The sequence below is a fragment of the Chionomys nivalis genome, chromosome 17 (genome assembly GCF_950005125.1).
Source record: "Chionomys nivalis chromosome 17, mChiNiv1.1, whole genome shotgun sequence".
Taxonomy (NCBI): domain Eukaryota; kingdom Metazoa; phylum Chordata; class Mammalia; order Rodentia; family Cricetidae; genus Chionomys; species Chionomys nivalis.
The window spans coordinates 56338084-56360183 of NC_080102.1; the positions used below are offsets into that span (position 1 = coordinate 56338084).

General features: G+C 49.5%; 1 protein-coding gene across 4 annotated transcripts in view; it reads right to left on the minus strand.

Moving 5' to 3' along the window:
• Positions 1 to 65: 65 nt before the first annotated feature.
• The window catches only part of Fmnl3 (formin like 3), a 58532-nt gene continuing 36497 nt past the window's right edge, over positions 66 to 22100 (minus strand). The window contains exons 2-27 of one of the 4 annotated variants that reach the window (XM_057791925.1): positions 20976 to 21059; positions 18918 to 18998; positions 18203 to 18279; positions 15373 to 15456; positions 12388 to 12540; positions 11186 to 11294; positions 10945 to 11021; positions 10673 to 10766; positions 9217 to 9291; positions 8999 to 9109; positions 8590 to 8739; positions 8070 to 8171; positions 6897 to 7179; positions 6407 to 6475; positions 6199 to 6323; positions 5786 to 5988; positions 4779 to 5013; positions 4582 to 4650; positions 4374 to 4454; positions 4152 to 4281; positions 3462 to 3622; positions 2839 to 2940; positions 2435 to 2527; positions 2035 to 2158; positions 1808 to 1924; positions 68 to 1269 (exon numbers count right to left, since the gene is read on the minus strand). In XM_057791925.1, coding sequence (XP_057647908.1) covers positions 1833 to 1924; positions 2035 to 2158; positions 2435 to 2527; positions 2839 to 2940; positions 3462 to 3622; positions 4152 to 4281; positions 4374 to 4454; positions 4582 to 4650; positions 4779 to 5013; positions 5786 to 5988; positions 6199 to 6323; positions 6407 to 6475; positions 6897 to 7179; positions 8070 to 8171; positions 8590 to 8739; positions 8999 to 9109; positions 9217 to 9291; positions 10673 to 10766; positions 10945 to 11021; positions 11186 to 11294; positions 12388 to 12540; positions 15373 to 15456; positions 18203 to 18279; positions 18918 to 18998; positions 20976 to 21059 — 2964 coding nt within the window. In that variant the 3' untranslated portion in view covers positions 68 to 1269; positions 1808 to 1832. Of the gene's footprint in view, positions 1270 to 1807; positions 1925 to 2034; positions 2159 to 2434; positions 2528 to 2838; positions 2941 to 3461; positions 3623 to 4151; positions 4282 to 4373; positions 4455 to 4581; positions 4651 to 4778; positions 5014 to 5785; positions 5989 to 6198; positions 6324 to 6406; positions 6476 to 6896; positions 7180 to 8069; positions 8172 to 8589; positions 8740 to 8998; positions 9110 to 9216; positions 9292 to 10672; positions 10767 to 10944; positions 11022 to 11185; positions 11295 to 12387; positions 12541 to 15372; positions 15457 to 18202; positions 18280 to 18917; positions 18999 to 20975; positions 21060 to 22100 lie in introns of all 4 variants that reach the window. The other 3 variants (XM_057791927.1, XM_057791928.1, XM_057791929.1) reach the window with 3 other exon arrangements.

Genomic DNA, 22100 nt, shown 5'->3' on the forward strand with positions numbered 1-22100 from the left:
ACTCCTGAGATGGGAGCAAATACCACTCCCACCCACTCATATATCCTCATGGCCACCCTAGCCACCCAAACCAAGAAAGAGAAGACAGCCAGGTGCACAAGATTTTGTTGAGAGGTGTGGGGTTTATGTACAAGAGAGACAGGAAATGGTACATATACAAAACAAAGTGCCCCCGCATCCCTTCCAGGGTCAGAGAACCTAGTAGAGAACTGAGCAAATAGTCTGTGAAGATCCTCTATGTTGCCTGTTCCTGGCCAGAATCCACCTAGCCAAGGAAAGGTGAGATCCTGGCACATCGTTCCTCTAGCAGTCTTGGAGCTGGTGCAGTGTCTCTGCTCTTCTTCACTCAGTGGGAAGACAGTGGGCAGGGTGTGGTTCAGGCCCTTCCTTTCATTGTTTGGAGCAGGAAGTACCCCTCCGGAGGGTGGCCACCTGGGGTTAGCTGGTCCCACAGTCACACTCTCCATGCTCACTCAGTGTTAGCCCCTCCCTTTCCATCTTTGAAAGCCTCAAGTCTTCCCCCACAAACCTTTGGTTTTGAGGAAGTGGAGCAAGAAGCTCCTGCAAGAAGCAGGAGGTAATGTAGGAGAATCAGCTGGCTCAGGAAGCCAAGAAGCTGGATGCCAAGGTGGGTGGGACCAAGGGCCTGGAAGGCAGGACAAAAAACTGAAGTCTCAGGTAGAATGTGCAAGAAGGCAGTGGGCCTGACATTGCTCCTCTACCCTTTTTCACTTGGGCTCAGCAGAGTGGGCCCAGGTAAGGAAGGGTTTTACTCGGTGAGATGATCTGATATTGCCAGTCCAGGGATCCATAAGCCTGGATATTTTTAGACTAGAGCTGACTAGGACTACAAAAAGGAAAAAAAAAAATGGAAGGACAGCATTCTCCTTTTTCATCCTGTTAGACTCTAGTGGGAGAGGGGCCATCTGCCCTCATGAGCCAAAGGTGGAAGTGGTTTTTCCCAGCCCTGAATGAAGTTGAAGGCTGGGGGCAAGGTGCATTATGGGAGGCACTAGGGAAGTGCCAGGCCCCTATAGACCTAGTACCCACAGTGGTACAGGGAAGATCCAGCCCCGGAGCGGAGTGGCCGCAGCTGGAACAGCACAGCCCTCTGCTGGGCCCTGGGTCCACTGTCCAGACTTGCAGGAAGAGCTAAAGTACTTCTACCTCCAAGAGGGTCTCAGTGAGGACCTGGAGCCCGAGGAGGACCACTGGGTGGTGCAGCACTCCTGCCTTGGTTGCGAATGCTCATGGGCCCATGTTTGAAGCCTGTGGGGAAGACAGACAGATGCATGTGAACAGGCAGGGAGATTGAGCAGGGCAGCACCTTCAGGAGGACAGGGAATAAGTAGGTATAAAGAAGATCTGAGAGGACCAGCTAGAGAAACTGCCGGAGCTGTTTTCAGAGGTAACACGGGGCTCTAAGGCTACTCAGGAAAAGACCACAAGCCAACTAGATGTCAGGAAGCAGAGGTCATGGGACATCTGTCCCTGGGTAGCAGCTACTGCCAGAGCTCTTAGGGGAGATCAGGACCCTGGATACCTTGGGTCTAGGAGTGAAGCCTCAAGAATCAGAGCCATAGGCTTGGACTTGCCTGCTCTGGCATAGTTCCAACCCTGGCCAGACCCCTTAGCCCCTGGGTCTTATTTATTTAGTAGCTAGGACAGAATTAGTGGGAGGAAACATGCAAGGGATAAACTGTGTTTCTCAGGGCATGCAGCATGCAAGAAGTCTCTCTCCATCCCAGGCAGGCTGCTACCAGATGATTCTAAGGCATGCAGAGAGTGCAGCCATGGTGCCCAGTACCTGTCAGGGGCCCCAGCCTTGAGGGCTAACAGTTTGACTCATCGTGGTGGGCTGCATCACAGAAGAAGCGTGAGCCCCGCTTGGCAGTACGGGCCGTGAAAGGGACACTCTTCAACACTATGGCCCAGGAGAGATCGTGGTCAGGTTTTATGGGGAAAACAGACTAGAAAGAAGGACCAAAGGGGGTCCTTAGGCTCTGGGAATTGGGCCCAATGGACCCATCCTACCTGTGATGATATCCTCAATGGTACCATCCTTCCCCTCGTAAACAGGCCGGTGTTCCTTAGCTTGGCGCCGTCTCAACTCTGCAATTAGCTCCTGCTGTTGCCATTTGTTTCGCTGGGATGGAGTCTAGGGTCAAAGAGTAGAAGGGGAAGGAAGTCATCACTAACCCAATAAGTAACTGGTTCCTGTCCCAAGATGCAGTCTGAAGATGGCCTACTGAGAGGAACCCTGTGTCCTGTCCATCTGTGTCTGCCCCCCTCTGGACTCTGGCCTTCAGGCACTCCAAGGGAGGGAGGGAGGGTGTGTGTGTGTGTGTGTCTTGGTTTTCCATGTCCTTTCTGGCTCCCTGAATCCTCAGGTTTTTGTCCTACCCTCCAGACCAAAGCTCTTGGTCCCACCCACCTTGGCATCCAACTTCTTGGCTTCCTGAGCCAGCTGCTTCTCCCGCATTACTTCCTCTTGTTTCTTGCGAGCTTCATTCTCTTGTTCTGCTTCCTTAGAGAGAACCAAGAGAGGGGGAATGAGGCTCTCACAGGCTGGGAAAGGAGGGGCTGACATGAAAAGTGGGTGGCAGTAAGACCAGCTAACCCCAGGTGGCCACCCTCCGGAGGGGTACTTCCTGTTCCAAACAATGAAAGGAAGGGGCTGGGCCCCCACCCTGCCCACCAGTTCACAGCTGAAGCCTGTCACCAGCTTCCATGGTTCCTTTCCTAGGCCTCAGGAATTGGAAAGACTCAGACTTGAAGCCCAGGTTCTCTCTCAACTAATCTCAGCCAAACTCCTCTAGAAACTTTTCTTCAGCTTACCTTGTAAGAACGAATGAATCGGACAAATACTGGGAAAAACACAGAAGGAGGTGTGGTCTTGGGACTCTCTCCAAAGTAGCGCACAACTGCATTGTAGGCCTCCTGGGTAAGGAAGGGGCAGACAGAAGGGCCATTCTGGTGGGTAGAGCTCAGCTCACACATGGGCAGAAGGCCCACAAAAAAACAAAACCTAAGGCCAAAGGGAGAAAACCAACTACCCAAGCCCCTGTGAACCAGAGAGAATATGGGTGTTCCCAAGAGTCATAACTCCAGACATGGATGTCTGCTGCTATCCTTAAAGTCCTTTGTGACTCCCACCTCATGTTCTCTAACAGCTGGCTAGCTGCCTGGTGGAACTGCAGTTGGATGCTGACATGAAGTGGCCTTAGTATCTCGGCTCTAGTCCAGTGGTTCTCAACCTTCCTAACACTCTTTAATACAATTGCTCATGTTGTGATGACTACTTCATAACTGTAATTTTGCTACTCTTAGGAAACATAATGTAAATATCTGACATGCGACCCCTGTGAAACAGTTGTTCGACCCCCCCCCAAAGGGGTCACGACCCACAGGTTGAAACTGTTATCCTAGATGTTTGTTGCCTACTCCAATTCCTTGCTCACCTCAGCAGTCTTGGCATCACGCTGGAGCTTGTCCAGCCTGCCTTCGTTGGTGCTGAGGAAGTTTCGAAGGACGCTGTTGTCATGAATGCTGCATTCCCGCCGAATCAGCTCCATGCCCCGGCCCAGCTCTTTCACATCTAGCAGCACGTTCTCCAGGGACACTATTTACCAAGATGTCTGCCTGAGGCTTCCTCAGGACTACAGCAAATTTATCCTCCCCCATGGCACACACTTCCAGTGACACACATGTAGAGAAGTCCATGTCAAGCAGACTAAGCTCTCTCAGCAGTGGGAAAGAACGGAGGGCCAGAGTTCATAAGCCCAAAGGACAAGGTAGCAAAGGAAGGCAAACCACTGAGACTGCTCATCTCCAAGCTGGAGCTGCCTTGGGCCTGCTGTAGTTTTTCATGGGTGGAACAGAAACAGCAGTACTGTATGTATTTAGGGGGCTTTATAATTATAGTTTTCTAACCATATCACATAAATGGTAGAGAAATGCAATCTCTGGGTCAGCCTAAAGAAGCCTGATCCCACTTGAGCTCAGAGGAAGGCTCCCTCTGGAGTGGCTCCTGCTCACGGCTTTAGCGGAAAGCTTTGAAGTAGTAGATAACAAAAGCCAGAAATGAGCCCAGGTGTTCCTCTTACTCAGCTTCCTGATACTGTCCCAGGCTGGAGGCAAGGAGCCCTCACCTGCTGCAGCCTTCTCCACGAAGTGCAGCTCATGCCAGAAGGTAGCCAGGTCTGGGTATTTCTCCTTCACTGTCAAGGCGATGAAGTGCAGCAGTGTCATCTTCCGGTCAGTGGACTTTGTGTCCAGCAGCTGGAAGGCAGTGGTGGCAACAGAGAGCTAAGCACCCTAGCTCTAACACTGTTGTTCCAGGCTTCCTGCACATGCTGCTCCCGCCATCTTACCAGATCCAGGCTCTGGAGCTTAAAGCCGTACACAGCACCTCGCTTGCTGCTGTTCATGTAGTTCCCCAATGCAAGTATGATCTGTTCATAAGATGCACAGAAGGCGGGTCATGAGAAGCTCCAAGGACTTCCTCCTTTGTATAGTAGCACTAGAACCCACCCAGGACCCCTGGGAACCACCAGCACCCCAGTCACTCCCTTTCCCAACCTCCAGCATCTGCTTCAGTTTCTGTGAGGACTTGACAGAGGCAGAGGCTGCAATGATGGCATTCAATTGCTGGAAAACAAGATGAACACTGAGTCACCAGGTCGGGAGAAGAATAAAGTCAGAGGGTAGGGCCAGAAGGACGGACAGCAGACATGACTAGTGATAGCAGTGGAAACTGATTAGGGAAGAGGCTGTACCGGTGTGAGCATCTGCAGGTTGTCCTGAAAGTTGCCCAGAAAGGCCATGCCAGCCATTCGCTGGGTCAGCCGTTCCACCTTGCTAAAGAGTAACATGAAGCGGTCCTCAGCGGCCAGCTCCTCCAGGGGCTGCCGTTCACGCTCATATTGCCGCAACAGCTTCACCTCAGCCTCTGTGGGCAGGAAGCGCATTAGGCATTCCACGAAGTCTACAGGTAATGTCTGTAAGTCAAACCTGTAGGAAGAAAACCACTTCAGGTCTGACATCTGTCCACATGTTCCCTCGGCCTTAGGACTGGGGAACAATACACAGGACATAGCCAGGCGTAAAGACATTGCTTCATCTATCATAATGTTAACAATACTCCTAGGGGATAATCTGTGTCTGTTGTTCATTTTCAGACAGGATCTTGTTATGTAGTCTAGGGTGTCTCAAACTTGTGAGCCTCCTCCCTCTGCTACAAAAAAGCAAAGATTACAGATACATAGACCATGCCTGACCCTCATGCTCCTGTTGTTAAAGTCCTTTAGTGTCTTCCCCTCTGCATCTATGGTAAAGTTTAACCAACCTGAATATGGCCTGCAAGACCTCTGCCCACTTACTACCCTGCCTGGCCTCCACACTAAAGGCAGATTTCATTTTCAGTACTCAGTATCATTATTGCTTCCACCAGGTCCTGACCTGGACCAACTTGTGCAATTCCTTTAGTCTTAGTTAAGAACCCTCCTTGAAGGCCTTCCCTCGGTGTCAGTGGCTCTCCTGTCTGCTCTGCTAACGTATCCCTGTCTACACCATTCCTACCACACTTCTTTGTTCTGGGCTGAATGGGTAGTTCTCTCACTGTCTGACACCAAGCATGGAGTCAGTATGCTCTGTTCAGGTCAGTGGATGGCTGAGACGTGTGACAAGTCCTGTCAGGAACCCTGGAATCTAGGAGAACCCACTGTTGTGGGGATAACGGGTAACCGCTGTCTGGGAACCAGGGCCAAGTTAGTGGGAGCCTCACGTGTGGATGGCCCTGCAGATCTCCTCAGCTGAGCGCCCAGCCTTGCGAAGGGTGATAGCCAGGTTCTTGGCACGATTGGCTTCCAAAAGGGTCACCTTGCTGGCAGCCTTTTGTGCAGTCTTATTCTTGGAGCAGATGAGGTCAAGGGCAGGACCCTGGGCTTTTGTCTTAAATAACTCTTCAAACTTGTCCAGGTCTAAGTCCTGGCAGAAGTAGAGACGATGTTGAAGGCTCGAACTATGACAGTACCCACTGCCACGTGCCCTGCAAGGACCCAGTCACGGTCCCTAAAGCTGATATAGTATCAGTTCTGCTCTGCCTAAAAGCTTTTCCAAGACCAGAAGATCTGGCTGTAAGGGCATCTTGGTCCTCAGACCCTAACCCCACCCTTTTAGACCCCAGAACCCTGTCACCTCCAAGATCTTCTCATCATCAAGTTCACTGAAGACAGTGCCATTGATCTGATTGGGTTTCAGTGCTGTCCAGTTGAAGACTGGCAGCCGGAACTTAGTCTTGATAGGTTTCTTGATGCGAATGGCTAGTTTTGGAAGGGGAACAGGTATAAGGCAAGGGCCAAGGAAAAACTCCATCAGCGTTGCCCAGAGCCCTGAGGATACTCACCTGACAGGCCCACTGTTAACACAACAGAAGGAGCAGCACCAGGGAGAGGTGGGGCAGGGGGACACTTGTCTGGGGAAGAAAAAAATGCCAGTGACCCAAAGGTCCTAAATTCTTTCCAGGCTGCTCAAACTCTGCCTGCCTGACCTGTCCTTAGAGACCCAGAGAGGAATGGTATGGAAAGTCTGGTCAGGCTAATCCCAGAAGTCTCCTGAAGGGGGACAGTGACTAGCATCACTGATGGAGTGTCTTCTGCCACAGTTTAGTCCTCTGCTACCTTCAGAGTAATTAAGAGTAGCACTCAGAGATCCTCAAAGCAAAACCTGCTCCCAACATTCCTTCATCTGCTTCCCCAAATTCTGGTCCTCCCTTAGCCTTCTCATCCTGACTTATCCTCCTAGGCCTTAAATGATACTTTTTCCCAGCTGCTCCCTGAGACTAGAGTCTTGGTCTCACAAAAACCTGCCCCTCTCGGCTTGGAAGTCCCAGTTACCTGGTAGTGGAGGAGGAGGTGGGGGCAAAGGCGGAGCTGGTGGAGGGGGCAGAGGAAGGGCCTCCTCAGCAGGTGGGGCTGAAGCCAGCAGGTCCAGGTCAGAGGGTGGCATGCCCTCACTCAACTCTGTAGGGCCTATCCTGGCTAGGGCCTCGCTACCACCCACGGACTCCAGGCCCCGGGCACTTGGCTCCAGGTGGCACCGGCGTTGGAAAGCCTCCTCCTTTTCTTTAATGAGCCTCCGGAGAGTATGCACCTGGTGGTTCGTGTTCTCATATGTCTCCTAGCAGGCAGACAGCAACATTGAAGGAAGAATGGGCTGAGGGTACAACAGTCACTTCCACAGAGTCAGAATTCCTACCCAATAGACACTCTAGGAGCTAGGGTCATCATCTCAGGGAGGGGGCTCACAACAGAAGAGATCTGGTCAGAGAACACAAAGCAGAAGCAGGAAGAGTCAGCTAGCTTCCACGGGTATTCTGATAGATTCTCTCTGCTCAAGTCTGTTCTTACTGCATAGGACCCTCAAGGCTCAAGGAAAAGGAGGCCCCACATTTGAAAGTCTCATTGGTCCCCTGCCAGATGGGCACAGCGGCTCTCTCCACAGATCTTAACGCTTCATTATTGGTTTTATTTCTCTGGCTGTGGATAATTGCTCAGATGGAAAGCTCATAGATAAGCCTTGTCTTGGTGAGCTCTGTATCCCTCCTGGCTCCTTATATAGTACTTAGCAGAGAGGAGCAGATACACACTGAGCTGAGCTCAGTACAACATAATCATTCTTCTGCAAGAAAAAGGACTTTGTGGCATGGCTTTATAACTAAGTTATTAAGTTAGGCGCAAGAACACGAGACTGAACTAAGAGAAACCCTGCCCTGCAGAGGACACCTGTCTAATAAGTAGACCTGGGCTACTTTGACGATGCTCAGTAATTGGAACTAAGGAGATGTGGAGAAAAAGCCAGCAAGTGGGCAGGATGGCTGCTCCCATTCTCTTCTGTGTCTGGCCAACCCTAGCCTCAACTTCTCTCTCCAGATAGAAAAGGGGAAATCACCAGTTACCCCCTGCCTGAGTGCCTTGAGGATAAATCAGTTTCTATCCTGGACACGATCTGGTGAGAAGGGGAACCCAGGTCAGCTGCAGTCTCCCCACTTCTCCCTCCCCTACTGGCACCTTGATGCTCTCCAGCTCCTTTTCCCGCTGTAGTAGCTGCTTCTCCAGCTCTGCCACTCGCATCATATTCTCATTCTCCAGGTCCAGCAGCTTCTCTGTGAGCTACAAAATGGAGAAGCAATGTTCAAAGATGTGTTCAAGCCTGAACACTCAGTATAAATTTGGAGCCATACCAGGACCTGAAAAGCAATGCCCAAAAGGCAATTTATTCAGGTGGCTTCCCTACATCACTCTCAGGGACCGGGAGTCCTGATACTATGAAAAGCAACAGGTAGAAGGCAAATGGTAGCAGTGTGTCCCTAGCTGAAGACCATCTTATACCCAGCCATGGATGTTAGCACATTCTAGTGAGTACTGTCCAATGCCCTGGGCCAGAGCTGGGTCTAGAGACTCAGTGGTTCTAAAGCCTTCCTGTAGGTCAATCTGAAGGTAGGTAGGTCAGCTCAGGATCCCTGGAACCAGGTTGTGCCCATCCTCCCGGCCTTCCACAGTGACTGCCTGGTCAGCTGAGGATACCTACGTGGGACACGTGCTCTTCCAGTTCTTCCACCTTTTCCAGGGCTACATTCTTGGTTTCAGCATCCTCTAACAACCCCCCTACGTCAAACACATTGTCCAGGTACGCCTGAATCTGCACCTGCAGCTTCTCGCTCTCCGTGTGCCTTGACTTCTAGGGAAATACAGAGTAGCAGGGAGTCAGTGTAGGCCCGAGAAAGCATCGTTGCTTCATAACTACCTCTGAGAGCATGTAACCAGGGTCTTCCAGCTGTTCCTGAGGCTTGGCTGGCCCTGATAGTGCTGCTTCATTGGGAAGACAAACACTGGCAAAACAGCTTCTGTTCCAGGTCAAAGGAGACTGGCCTTTTGTGCTGTGCCTAAGCTGATTCTCTACCCTTAAGAGACCCTTTCCGAGACCCTAGCCAGTTTACCTGCAGGAACTCCTCCAGCCCCAACTTGGTAAACTCGTATTGCAGGTGGACCCGGAAATTCATGTCCTCTACTGAGTGCACCACAATGTTGATGAACTGCATGCAGGCCACCTGGGGGGAGAAGCCAACTCTCAAAACACGCTGTTAGTGTGGCTTGATTTAAGTAGCAGAAAGCCTCAATGGCATGGCATGCACTTGTCCCAGGCCCAGGTCCTCACCATGAAGTCAATGTTGCTGTCTTCATTCCGGAAATACTCCATTAGCTTCTCAAACCGATGCAGTTCTTTACACACCTGAATGTGCAAACATTCTCAGGGGAAGGATCTGCACCATGCAGAACCTAAACCCCCAACCCCTGGTTCCCAGGAACATGATGGCAAAGGCACAGTTCAGACCAAGTTTAGCCACAACTCAGTGGGGCATGGCAGTCTGCACTTAATTCCTAGCTAGCCTTCAGGAGGCTGAAGCAGGAGGACTGCCATATGTTGGAAGTCAGTTCGGGCTGTAAAGTAAAAATCTGTCTTCAAAAAACAAAATATAACCAACCAACCAACCAAAAGATACCCAAATAAATATATAAGTAAATATCATAAAATAATAGTAAATTAACCATAACTCTATCTAGGGACTGTGCCATTTGGATACCAGAAGAAAACCCAGGACCTGGAATCTGGCCCTGGGTCTCTGACCCTCCACCACACTGAGGGAATCCAGTATAGCCTAGGATTTAGCTCTGACGCTGGGAAATTACAGAAGGAAGAAAAGGAGAAAGAAAGGAGTCTAGCCATGGCTGCGGCAGGAGGTTGGGTCCTAGGGGGACGAGGAGGAGTCGGTATGCAGCAAAGCCTTCTGCTGAAAAGGGTCCAGGGGCTCTTTGAGTTTCTGAACTTTAAGGAGGAAGAGCTGTTTCCTGAACTAAACAATGGATGTGAGGGAAGAGGCCCAGAGAGGAGGAAGGGGTGGGACCACAGCTGTGGCTGGATGTTGAGGAATCCCATGTTCAAGCAAATTGGGGTTTCAGAGGTAGACCTCAGGAAGGGAAAATTCCACACACAAGTTCTCTCTTCCTTCACTAGCCTTCTTCCCTGAGAATATACTTGCTTTGGATTCCACCTGGGGGCTCACTGCAGCAGAACCACTTGGGGAGTCTTATAAAGTAAAGACATTGCCCAGGCTCTGCTCCAGTGGGTCAGGAGTAGAACCTGTGCCTAAAATAAGAAAAAGAAATTGTGTGTTTTGCCTACATAAATGTATATGCATATGTGTATATGGTGTCTGTGCAGGCCAGAAGGGGGCACCAGATCCTCTGGAACTGGAACTAAAGACAGCTGTGAATCACTGGAAACTAAGTCAGCCAAGGCTCTGAACTATCGAGCAATTTCTCCAGCCCAAGTCTGCATTTTCAATGCACTCCTTTGGTAATTCTGACAGTATCAGGTTAGGACACTTCAGTCTGTCCCAGAGTGTCATTAACTGGCCAACTGTGCGGTGTCGTGGAAAAAGATCTAAAAAACTCTGGTTTTGTTTTAGCTTGAAGCAGGCTGCTCAGTCAAGCAGTTATTTTAAAACCACTAGAGATCCCAGTAATTGGAACCCTCATATTTTTCTCTAATACACACACACATGCACACACACACACACGGGTGTTGTGTGTGAAGCATGCAGGAGACTAACCTCTTTGAAATTGTCAAAGGCAGCAAGAATGATTTCATGACCTCCTCGCACCAAACACACAGCTGCCAGCAGCTCCAAGACCAGAGCTTTGGTCCTAAGAGATGAAAGAAGATTAACATCCTAGGCCTCATCCAAGTCACCACAATTCATATCCTTAGACACTTCTCCAGCAGAAGAGACCCTGACTAACAGACCCCAAAGCAGGCAGGGCTTGTCAAAGACAAGTCAGGATCATCAGATACCTGGGCATAAGGAGGAAGGAAGGAACACACCTTGGATTCTTGTTGTTGAGGCTAAGTGCAATCTCATTGACAGCGTGGGGGTGGGACATGACCAAGTTGAAGCCATACTGCAAAGGAAAGGATAGGAGGGGACCTCAATGGTGGGAAAGGGAAAGCCAGCAGGTCTCCCACTAGCAAACCTCTCTTTCACAAGTTGGTGCTTTGCTCTCTTGGTTTAACATATGAAGCAGAAGAAAGAAAGAGTACATCCATGAGGAGCATCACCTCTTACCTGATAGTTCATGATGGCTCTGAGACAAAGGATACAGACGTGGACATCATCCTTCTGACTCACCAGGCGGGAGTTCTTCAGGGCCCTGCGGCCAGGGAGAGTACTGTACCTGGGGGATAGTGCCAAGTAATCAGGTAAGGGACAAGACTGCTTGCTGGTGAAGGTTCTAGGACACCAAGCTGCCCCTTCGAAGCAGAAGAAATGGGGGGGGGGCACCTTGTACCAACTGCCAGGACAGCAGGAGGCAGGGGAGTCGGCTTCTATTCACCTCCTTAGTAAAGACCTTTGTTAGCCCGGGACCCTAGCTTTATACTCTGTCAAAATCATGCTAACCCCAGACACCCTATGAAATACAAACATGTTTTGAGAACTTTGTAGTCCTTGGGATGGATCAAAGAACGCACCTGAGATTTCTCTCCTCTCACTTTTAGTTAGCATTACTTTAGCACGTTGTGGGGCAGGTGCATCGTTGCTCTCGTCTCATTCGTAAGCCCCGCAAAGGCAGAGCAGACCTACATAGGCCTTACCAAGGCTGGGGGTTATGCCTGCTTTGTATCATCCCTCCCCTGCCTTAACGTTTTGTGAGAAGAGGAAACATGAACGGAATCTGTTCCTGCAAGACCAGAATGATGAGCAGTGTGCAAGACACAAAACCCAAGGAGAGAAGCAGAGCAGTGGAAGAGAGAAAGGCTAAAGGGAAAGCCATGAGGTGCAAGGACAGCCTCTAAACTAAAAGGCTCTGAGAAGGGATCCGGTTCACCAACAGGACTGCTCTCGAGCACACAGACAAGTGAAAGCACAACTCAGAAAAACCTGAAGGGAAAGGATGGAGCAGCTGGGGCTGGTTTCCAAGCCACTGATGGGAAGAGTTCACGAGGGCAGGAGCCGAATCAGCCAGCAAAGCCCAAGCCCTGCCCAAAGTCAGGAAGGAATGGCTAAAAGAGAGTGAGGACTGGAGACAGGGGAAAGCTGGAACGTCAGATGGGGTGGCACAGCTGAGAACCATGTACTTACCCAGGACAGACTGCTGGGCAGAGTCAGGGAGACAGAGAGGACAGATCAGAGACAGGCGAGCAGGCAGAGGGCAAGAGAGCTGAGCCTGGAAGCAAGAGTGAAGGAGGAGCGTGAGCACTCACCGGGTTACCAAGACCTGGATCAGGGCTGGGGTGGGATGCAGGTGGGCAGAGTAAGCGCACACATACCGGAGCACGGACTGGCGCGCAGAGCGAGCGAGGCTGTTGGTGAAGGGGGCCGACAGGGCGCTGGGCGGCTGCAGGTCCTCGATTGACCTGCTCCAGGACCGCAGCTTGTCAAATGCACCGTCATCGCCACTCTCCAGACCCTCAAAGTCAAACCTGGAGCATGAAAGGACACACATGCGCACACACAGGCACATACACAAGAGAAATTCTGTGCCAAGCCCCCAGCAAGTTCACTCTCGACTCTTCAGGCCTCTATGGCAACACAAAGCAAGGGCAGCAAGAAGAGAAAACAGAATTAGGCATCGGAGACCTGATCCTGGTTGGAGCTACCAATGTAAGACAGGGCAGAGAAGGTTCAGACAGTTCTGGGAGCGGGAGATCAGGTTTCTCCATGGCCTAGGATGGTGGGGGCTGGCTGGTTTCCTGTGCCCCTAGACTCAAATGGGACATCTCAAATCACCATGGCACTACTTAAAAAAAAAAAAACTATATCAAGGGCTGGAGAGACGGATCAGTGGTTAAGAGCACTGGTTGCTCTTCCAGAGGACCCAAGTTCAATTCTCAGTACCCACATGGCAGCTCACTGCTGTCTAGAACTCTAGTTCCAGACTTGACACTCTCACACAGACATACATACAGGCAAAACACCAATGCACATTAAATAAAAATCAATTCAAAAATTTTAAAAAAAATCTATATCAAAGAAGAGTATAGGGGAATGGGCCAGCTGCAGATCTTACTCACTGACCAATGGCAGTGGCTTAAAGATTCAGAGCACTCTAAAGTTAGCCTAGGTCATCAAGAACTAAATAGGCCTGAAAAGAAAGTAATGAGGTTCCTGAAAAGTCAAAGTTGGCTCTTTAAGCTTAGGGAGTACACCTGTCCCATCCTAGCACTGGACTGGCTTCATTTGGCTTTTCAATGCTGAGGAGTAGTCAAAGGCCTCCTGCTAGGCTGGTGTGCTAACAGGAGGTCCCAGTAGCTACACTCTAGGCCTAGTAGCCCTCTTAATGGGCTGTTTCTCTATGACTGACTACTTCTTTCAGCTTCCCTAGAAGAAAGAAAACCATAGGCTGAGACTGACAGGGCGTGCTAGCTGCTGGAGACATCACTGTTGTCTGGGCACTTCCTGTAGCATGTCTCTTACCATAAGTAGTGTGCTCAGGGCAAAGAGGATAGCTCACATTACACACCACCCAGGGCCTTCCCTTACATTTTTTCACCAGAGTACACACCCTGAGAGCAGTTCCGCCTGTCCTTCTTCCCCTGTGCCCCTGCAGCCCTAAAACTGGGGCGTATCTCCCAAAGGCTTTTTCCCACAGGACATCTTGCCCCACATGAATGCCTGGTGTCAAAGGCTGTGGATTTCTAAAACAAGGAAGGATCACAGGTGCTGGAAGTTCTAAAGGAGGCTGCAATGGCCTGACAACAGGAGAAGTCCTGACCGGGGTGACACGCACCCACCAACCATGGTCCTCCCAGGCACAGGATGCGCCATTTAGAAATGCACACCTTCTCTCCAACTATTCAGCCATACCCTTCCCTCGCATGGCTTCCTAAAACATTCTCTCTCCTTCTCTGGACTCTTTCCTTTCAGAGGCACTGCCCTCAACACCAAAACATTAAACATCTGGTGTATTCTTGGTTTAGAGCAACTGGAATTTGTTTTCTTTTTCAAGACAGACAGGCATATTTGGGAAAACAATCTACATCTTTTTACTATAAATGTTCTGAACTAAAAATTCACTTAAGCAATTTTTTTCCATTTCTTTCTATAAAAAAGATTATTTAAAGGGACAGGAGGATCATGAGGTATGAGTTCTGTAGAGATTTGCATGGGGAGTAACCTACTCTAGATTTAAAGAGGATGACTTGGGAATGGTGACAGAAGCTGCACCTGGGAGAGGCTTTAGTTTGTGCTCTTAAGGAAATGCACTGGACAGAGAAGAGCCATAAGGGCAGGGACAGCACAAAGGCAAAGGTCTAGGCAAGGTTCAAGGCTCAAGCCTGGGGCTTCTCCAGACTAGGAACATTCAATGCTAGGGTACCATGGGAAGTTGAGAGCAAAGCTGGGACCTGCTTTCCCCAGGCTGACTGTCTAGGACGTAAGGCTACACATGTTGGTAACTTTATTTGCCATCACGGTCAGCCTTCTTTCTATATGTCTGGAAATTACAGGCAGGCCCATCATCCAGGTAATAAATCAACAACAAGCAGCTGCCACAGAAGAGGAGGCCTAGCATGTTCCAAATGCTAAGTGGGAAACACACATCTCATCTACTCCTTCCAGCGAGGACCACAAAGCTGCTTAAGGTTCCACAGACAGTGCACAACCCAACTCTGTCTGAATCAAAGCCCTCAGTCACAGTGCCTTGCCATGCCATTGTTCCTGCCTCCCCGTGAAAAGATGTTTGGATAATGCTCCCAAATGCTTCATCTGTCTGCTCAGGTCAAAGGTCATGCTCACTGTACTTCACCAACAGACCTTTCACATCTCAGGGCTTAAGCTGCCTCATGGAATATTCAATTTTGAATGGATTAGTCCTACCAAGGCGTTTCCCTGAAGAGCCAGGATATTTCCTTAGATAGCCTGTAATTTGGAACTTAGATCATTTGGGTTCTGATTCCAAGCTCCCTTTCCATACTTTCTCTTCATGCTCCGCCAAACATGCCTTCTATTCCAGCTAACCGACCAATCCTTGCTGGTTCTTGATAGTCCCTTGTCTTGCCTGCTCACCTCGACATAACACTTGAACTACTTCCTCCTGTCTTGGGTTGCCCATTCCCATCTTCTTTGCTGGAATCTCATCCTTTCTTCTCCTCCACCCCCATCTCCTCCCATGCTGGAGACTGAACCCTCAGCCTCAGCACATGGCAGGCAACACTCTGATGCTCTATATCCCCACCCCTCAGGTGCTTCTTCTAAATAGACTGGAACTGTGTGCTTCCCAGTGGGTCCCCAACCTTAGCCCTTGTGGTACTCACATGACAGAACATTGGGCAAATGACAGGTAATCCACCAGCACATCCAGGCCTTTGTTTTCCTCATTGAGAAATTCCCTCACCCACCTGCAGATACAGGAGACAAGTGGATGGAGTCTGTAAACTGGTTTGGTTTGGTGGAGGGCTCTGACCCAGCAATCTAGCGACAAATATGTGTCCACTCTTGTATCCTACTGGAACCTAGTGTCAGGCTGAGAAAATCCTGAAAACCAAACTCTATGACACCCATTTGTGACTTTGTCACGAGTCTGGGCCTCCCACAGCCAGGGAACCAGGGACGGGGAAAGCATTTCCAATACCACTTGCTTTATCACAGATGAGCTTCAGCCAACAAGATTCCAGCCAGCCTCTCCTAGTGGACCAAGGCTATAGCCCAATTATTTCCTGTATCCCCTTGATCTGACACAATGCTAGACATGAAGTCCTTTTCCACTGTGTGCCGAAAGAATCGGGGAGGCATCCAGAGCATTTACCACTCACAGAGCTGTGTCTGAGAAAGCTAGCAAGTCCCTAATGCCATAAATCTCAGTCAGAGCTCCCTACTGGGCCAAAGGGCTCTTTACTGAGTTCAGTCTTGAGAAGCAATGAGCAAAGATGGTTGTGTGATTTCTGTGTTCAATTGGAGTGAGTCTGGCAGAACCGACAAAGGCTAGGAACAGTTAGGAACTCAAACTCCAGCATGTCATGACTCCCACAGTCACATGAGAATGTGGGAAGGCAGGCAGGTGGGCGGGCAGAAAGACTGTGCTATCTCTGGACTGTAAGTGAAGAGTCAATGCCCGCAGAGTTGGTGAGGGCTACTGTCCACTGCACTCAGACGTAAGCCCCTCAGGACAAACCCCCTCTTCTTCTGAGTGCTCTATTCACTTTGGAATGTCCATGGGACCACACAAAGCAGCTGTGTCCATCTGCCCTGCAGGGCTTTTACCCCACAGTTGGACATCAGTTCCATGCTGGGTAGCCACACCCGGAGCTGAGAGAGGCTGGAGCTGGAGCACCAGGCTTGGTTGATTTGGCAGCAAGCACCAGCTGAAGCTGACACCGGAGCTGCCTGAAGTTAGTTTCCTCTCTGGGGGCCGACAGGCCTCCCATTTCCTGTCTGTCTGCTCTCCAGCTCCCCACCCCCTTCTCATTTCCTGTCTGAGTCTACGCTGCTATTTTAGGGATACTGACACTTTGAAGAAGAGGTTAAAGGGCGCTTTGACAAGGCAGGAAAACCAACACGAACCAGAAGAGCTAGAGGGCTCTGGAATCCTACTTTGGGGCAGTGTTATTCGACAGCATGAACCCCCAACCACTGCCTGTGGACTCACTCCTGCAGAACCCCTCAGGACCCCTCACTAGCCTGACAAACTCCCTGAAGAAAGGATTCTGTCTTCCTCATAGAACTACCCAAGAAGCCTCAGACTGGATGGCGGGGGGCTTCTACAATGTCACAACTAAGGTCTTTCCTGGGAGCCAGAGGCTGGTTCTGGACTTCCAATGTGAGAACCAACTGCTAAGAAGCCCCAGGCCTGGGAACTATGCTAATCATGGGGGACGTTTACTTTGTGGTCCTTTCCTAAGGAGCACAGACTCCCACCCTCACAGACGACATCACCGCCTGAGAGAGAGGCCCTGTGGAGTGGGGTGGAGGAGTGGTGCAGGTACCAGATGGTGCTCAGGACTGCCAGTGTCACTTTTAACCATGCGCACATAGCCTAACTGAGGAACTTATCTAGTTTTCCTTCTGTACGATTTTTGGGAGGGCTTGGCTACATCTTCTCAGTGCTTTTCATGTCTGGATCACAGATGACTGATGTGGAAGCCAAGCTCTGGTTACCACAGCACAGCTCCCAACGCCAGGAACTGTCCCTTTCCTGCCCTCGCCTGTGCCGCTTCCCTTCTGACTGCTGTTGCAGCTGGTCACATACAGACATCCTCTCCCCCTTAAGAGCTCCAGGCAGGTCTGGCTTGGAGGTAGACAAGTAGGCTGCTGCCTCGACAGAGAGGAAAAGCTAATGATGTCATTTGGCTCTTTCCACCTTACTCTCAGGAAGCTCAGGGACTTAGGCTGGCATCTGCCCAGAAGCCCACTTCCCCCTTTGCTGACCACTCACTGAGGCCCCATGACACTCTCCTTTCTGCCTCGCTCTGTTCACCTTTCTCGCTCTTGCGGAACAGCTTCACAGGACTGAGGCACTGTCCTCTCCTGAACCTCACTGCATCAACCCTTCGCTCCCTTGGCACCACTTGGCTCCCCACTGGGTCTGAAGGACTCACACAGATCTCAATGTGTTGGCAGCACACGGATCTGTGCATACAGGAGACAGCCAGTGCCTGATCTCCACTATCTCACATCTTTCTTCGGTATTTCAGGAAGCCTCTTCTGCTTGTGTACTACGGTTGTTGTTGTTGTTGTTGTTTTTCTAACAGGTAAATAATCTGTGCACCAAAAAGTCTAACTAGTCACCAGTTAGGAACTAGGCTTCATCTATTCAATATAACATATTCTCATGTTCCAAGCTTTGCTCGGCCTCTCTTGGCCCAGGACCAGACCACAGGCAGACTCTAGTCTCAGCTGCTATGGGAATGTCTTCTACTCAAAGCCACAGGACCCCAAGAGAGGCCCCAGGCTTGCCAGAAGTGACTGGTCAGCAGTAGGCAGAGCTGAAGGGTAGAAACCCCAGAAAGGGCACATCTAGAGCTCTGTAGAGCTGAGAGTTATTCAAGGGAAAACCTACTGCATGGCAGGAAGGATAAACCAACAAAGGGCACCAAAATCTCCCTGTGGTACCAGGGAGAGAGGCTGGGATGGTCAGGCCTGACTTACCCAATGTGATTGGTGCGAAGTGAGATCTCCAGCTCCCGTAGGACCTTGGTTGACTCCTGCACTCTCCTCCTGAACTTCTGTAAACATGGAATCTTTTGTCACTTGATAGACATTCCCTGTCAAACATTTTTCTTTAAGATTTTATTTGTTTATATTTTTGTGTGAGTGTTTGCCTGCATGTATGTCTATGTACCATACGCATGCAAGGCCTACAGAGGCTAGAAGAGGATATTGGATTCCCTGGAGATGGAGTTACAGAAGTTGTAAGCTACCATGTGGTGCTGGGATCTGAACCTGTGGCCTCTGGAAAAACAGCAAGTTCTCTTAACTGCTGAGTCATCTCTCTAACCTTCCTTCCTCCACCAACCTTATCTGTCTGTCTGTCTGTCTGTTGTTTGTTTGGGGAAAGGGTGCACAGCATCTTGCTATGTAGCCTAAGTCCTGGAACTCACAACCCTCTTGCTTCAGTCTCCCAGGTATACTCTAGCATACCAGCTATCCAATTTTATATTACAAATAAAAGAGGCAGAAAAGAAAACATAGAAAGTACAATGTGCAGTCACAGACGTTTCCTACAGTACTGGATAGTCACTTAGGTCTCACAGCTCAGATATCTAACTCCCATTATTCAAAAATACTTAGTCCCACGTCAAAAGGTTTGTGCCCAAACTCCACAGAAGGGCAGTAAGATAGGCCTTTCTGTCTCATACTTCACCTTCCGTGTTACGTTGGGGTCCAAAAAGCTCTGGAGTTTCTGGATATAGGTATGGGGAGGATTCTTCACCTGGAATCGTTCCTGTGAGAAAAAGACACACACATATATATATATACACACGCAGAAACACAAATCCACGGAGGGTGCAAGGAAGGAGAGTGCCTACAGTGCTCAGTTTGAGGGAACTCAGCCTCCAGTTGTCTCCTGTTGCTTAGCATCACCCAACCCTTAGGCTCCCTTCCCTGACCGATCCCTAGGCACATCCTACCTGTTGCTGTGGTCTCCTCCAGTCAATGCTCCTAGCACCTAAAGTGTTTTTCTATGTTAGAAACTATCTTGAGTCTACTGCTTGCTAAGATGCAGAGACCAGAGCTGGGACTAGTACTTAAAAGGTATATGTAAATGGCTAACTGGCAGACAGGAAAGCCATAGGGAGGGGAGCTTTGTCCCAAAGAATCTAGTTTTTGTAGTTCTCAACTCTGCAGCTATGGCTCAGCTAGCATTGCTGTGTTCTTATGCTCAGGGAGATATATAGTCTATGCTTTGACCAGGAATTGGACCCCAGCAACCAAATGCTGATTCGCGGCTGGGTTACCCCCCAATACCCTTCCACAGAGCACAGGACTGACTATGTCTTCTCTACTCGGGCCCACCCAAGAGGAGACTCAACAAACCCCTCAGCAACGATCCTCTAAAGTTCTCCACAAAGAAGCTATCTGAAGAACTCAGGGGAAGAGATGCATACAGGGATCCAAACAGAACTTGCCAGGTAGTGGTGGCGCACACCTTTAATCCTAGCACTCAGGAGGCAGAGGCCAGCCTGGTCTACAGAGCAAGTTCCAGGACAGCCAGGGCTACACAGAGAAACCCTGTCTCAGTGGGGTGTGGGGGGGAGAGGACAGAACTCATCAAGTAAAGAACTTCAGCACTGCTGTTCTCCAAATCCTTTCCTGGTGAGAGCTCAGACTTAGACCTCAGTACTCTTAATTTTTTTTTCTTTCTGTTTTTTTGAGACAGTGTTTCTCTGTGTAGTCCTGACTGTCCTTGAACTAGCTCTGTAGTCCAGGCTGGCCTCAAACTCAGAGATCTGCCTGCCTCTGCCTCCCGAGTAAAGACTTGCACCACCACTGCCCAGGCTTGGACTTAGACCTCAGAATCATAATGCTAGCTCAGGGTAAACACAGGGCACAGTAGAAGAAAATAGCTAGGAAAGACCTAGCACCTGTTTGTCTTACCCAATCTGACTGTGGATTCTCTAACTGAAAGAGCAAGTGTATCAGGGGATTTTGTGAGGATAAATATTTTATTGTGTGTGTCATTCCTAACAGGTAGTCAGCTCTCAAACATTAGCTATTATGCTTTTTTTCAGACCCTGAAAAAAAAAATCACAGAGTTGTTGATGACAAAGCTCAGCACCTGAGTGCTATTTAAACACAATGCCCACCCTCTGTGCCAGGTCCTTCCAGACCCAGCAAGAGACAGGCTGAGCCTTGCATTCAAAGACTCATGACCTGTGACCTTCACATGTGTGCACGGAAAGAAAGGCAGTTGAGTGTTGATGACACCTTGCTTCGCAGCAAAGCAGCGCCTTCCCTTGCTACCCAGCTCTAGACACTGTCCATGCGAGGGAAGCTGCAGTCCTCGGCTACTTGGGGGCAGGGGCATCTTCCTCCTATAAATCTGTGGTTGACAGGACAAACACCCTACTGTCTGTCACGTCTAGGTCAGAGTAAGAGTCCTTCTGCACAGCCTGTACTCATAGCCACAGTCCTGGGATGAACAGTCTCCTGGGAAAACTGCTCCCCTCATCCACAGCTGACCTGCACAGGCCACCGGCATCACTGTCCACTGGGAGCCCTAGTGGGCGCTTAGGCCCACCAGTCATCTCAGCCAGGAAGCCCCCTGAACAGAGTTAGCTTACCCCGTGCCAAGGCTGGCTCCTGTCAACATGGCAGTTATACCTTTGGCCTTACTGTTCCGTCCAGGTGTCACAGACTGCCACCTCCTGACCCGACCTTGCCAGCCTCACACCTGATCACACAGACGGCCACCTCATACCTGATCACAGATGAGATCCCACTTCTTCTCGTTGTCGTACTGTCGCAGGAGCCGGGCCTTGTCAGGAGGCAGGTTCATGGAGCTCTGAGGAGAGAACCCGAGTCAGCAAGCTGAAGTTCCCACCACGCACTCACCTGGAAGGCAGGAAGGAATGAACTCTCCTCCCTCCTTTTACTACTGCTAAGGTGGCACAGAAAGGGGGGTACTCCCTGCCTCCCCACCATAACAGTCAAGTTTGGCTGAACGATATTTTCTTTTTTGTGCATTAGTATATAAATATATTTGTTAAACAATTAATTAAAATCCAATACCTCACATTAGATATAAAAAAGGGAAGATAAAGGATTTGTCTACAAAAGGCAAACACATAAAGTATAGAAAGTTTGAATGTAATAGAAAGGAATATATCATAAAAAATAAGAACCTATTTTATAGAGTTTTCTACAAAGGTGCTATTATATTAAATTCTATTACAGCAGTTGCAATTTTAAGATGATTAACAATATGAATTTATTTATTATTATTATTATTATTTTTTTTTTTTTTTGGTTTTTCGAGACAGGGTTTCTCTGTGGCTTTGGAGCCTGTCCTGGAACTAGCTCTGTAGAATTTATTTATTATTATGTGTGTGTGTGATGGGTTATATGCACAAGAGTTCAATTGCCCAACAATGCCAGGGACATCACAGCCTCCTGCTGCCAGATTGCCAGGTGGGTGGGAACCACCTGATGTGTGTTCTGGTAACCAAATTCAGATCCTCGGCAAGAACAGTAAGTTATGTGCTCTTAACTGCTGGCCCACCTCTCCAGCACCAACAAATTTTTGTTGAACAATATTTTCAAACTAAAGGTTAGAGAATAAATCTAGCGAGACAAAATGCACAATAACAGTCAGCGAGATGGCTCATGAGTAAAGGTGCTTGCCACCAAGTCTGTCTTGAGCAGAGCCACATGGTAGAAGTCAAGAACCAACTCCGACCCCCTTGAGTACATCATGGCACACTTGCTTCCACAAATCAATACAAAGTACTTATAAATGCAAATAAGATTAAATAGAAGATATCAATATTCATTGCTATAAATGTTTTATGAAGCCTTCTTTGGCATTCTACCTATATGCACATAA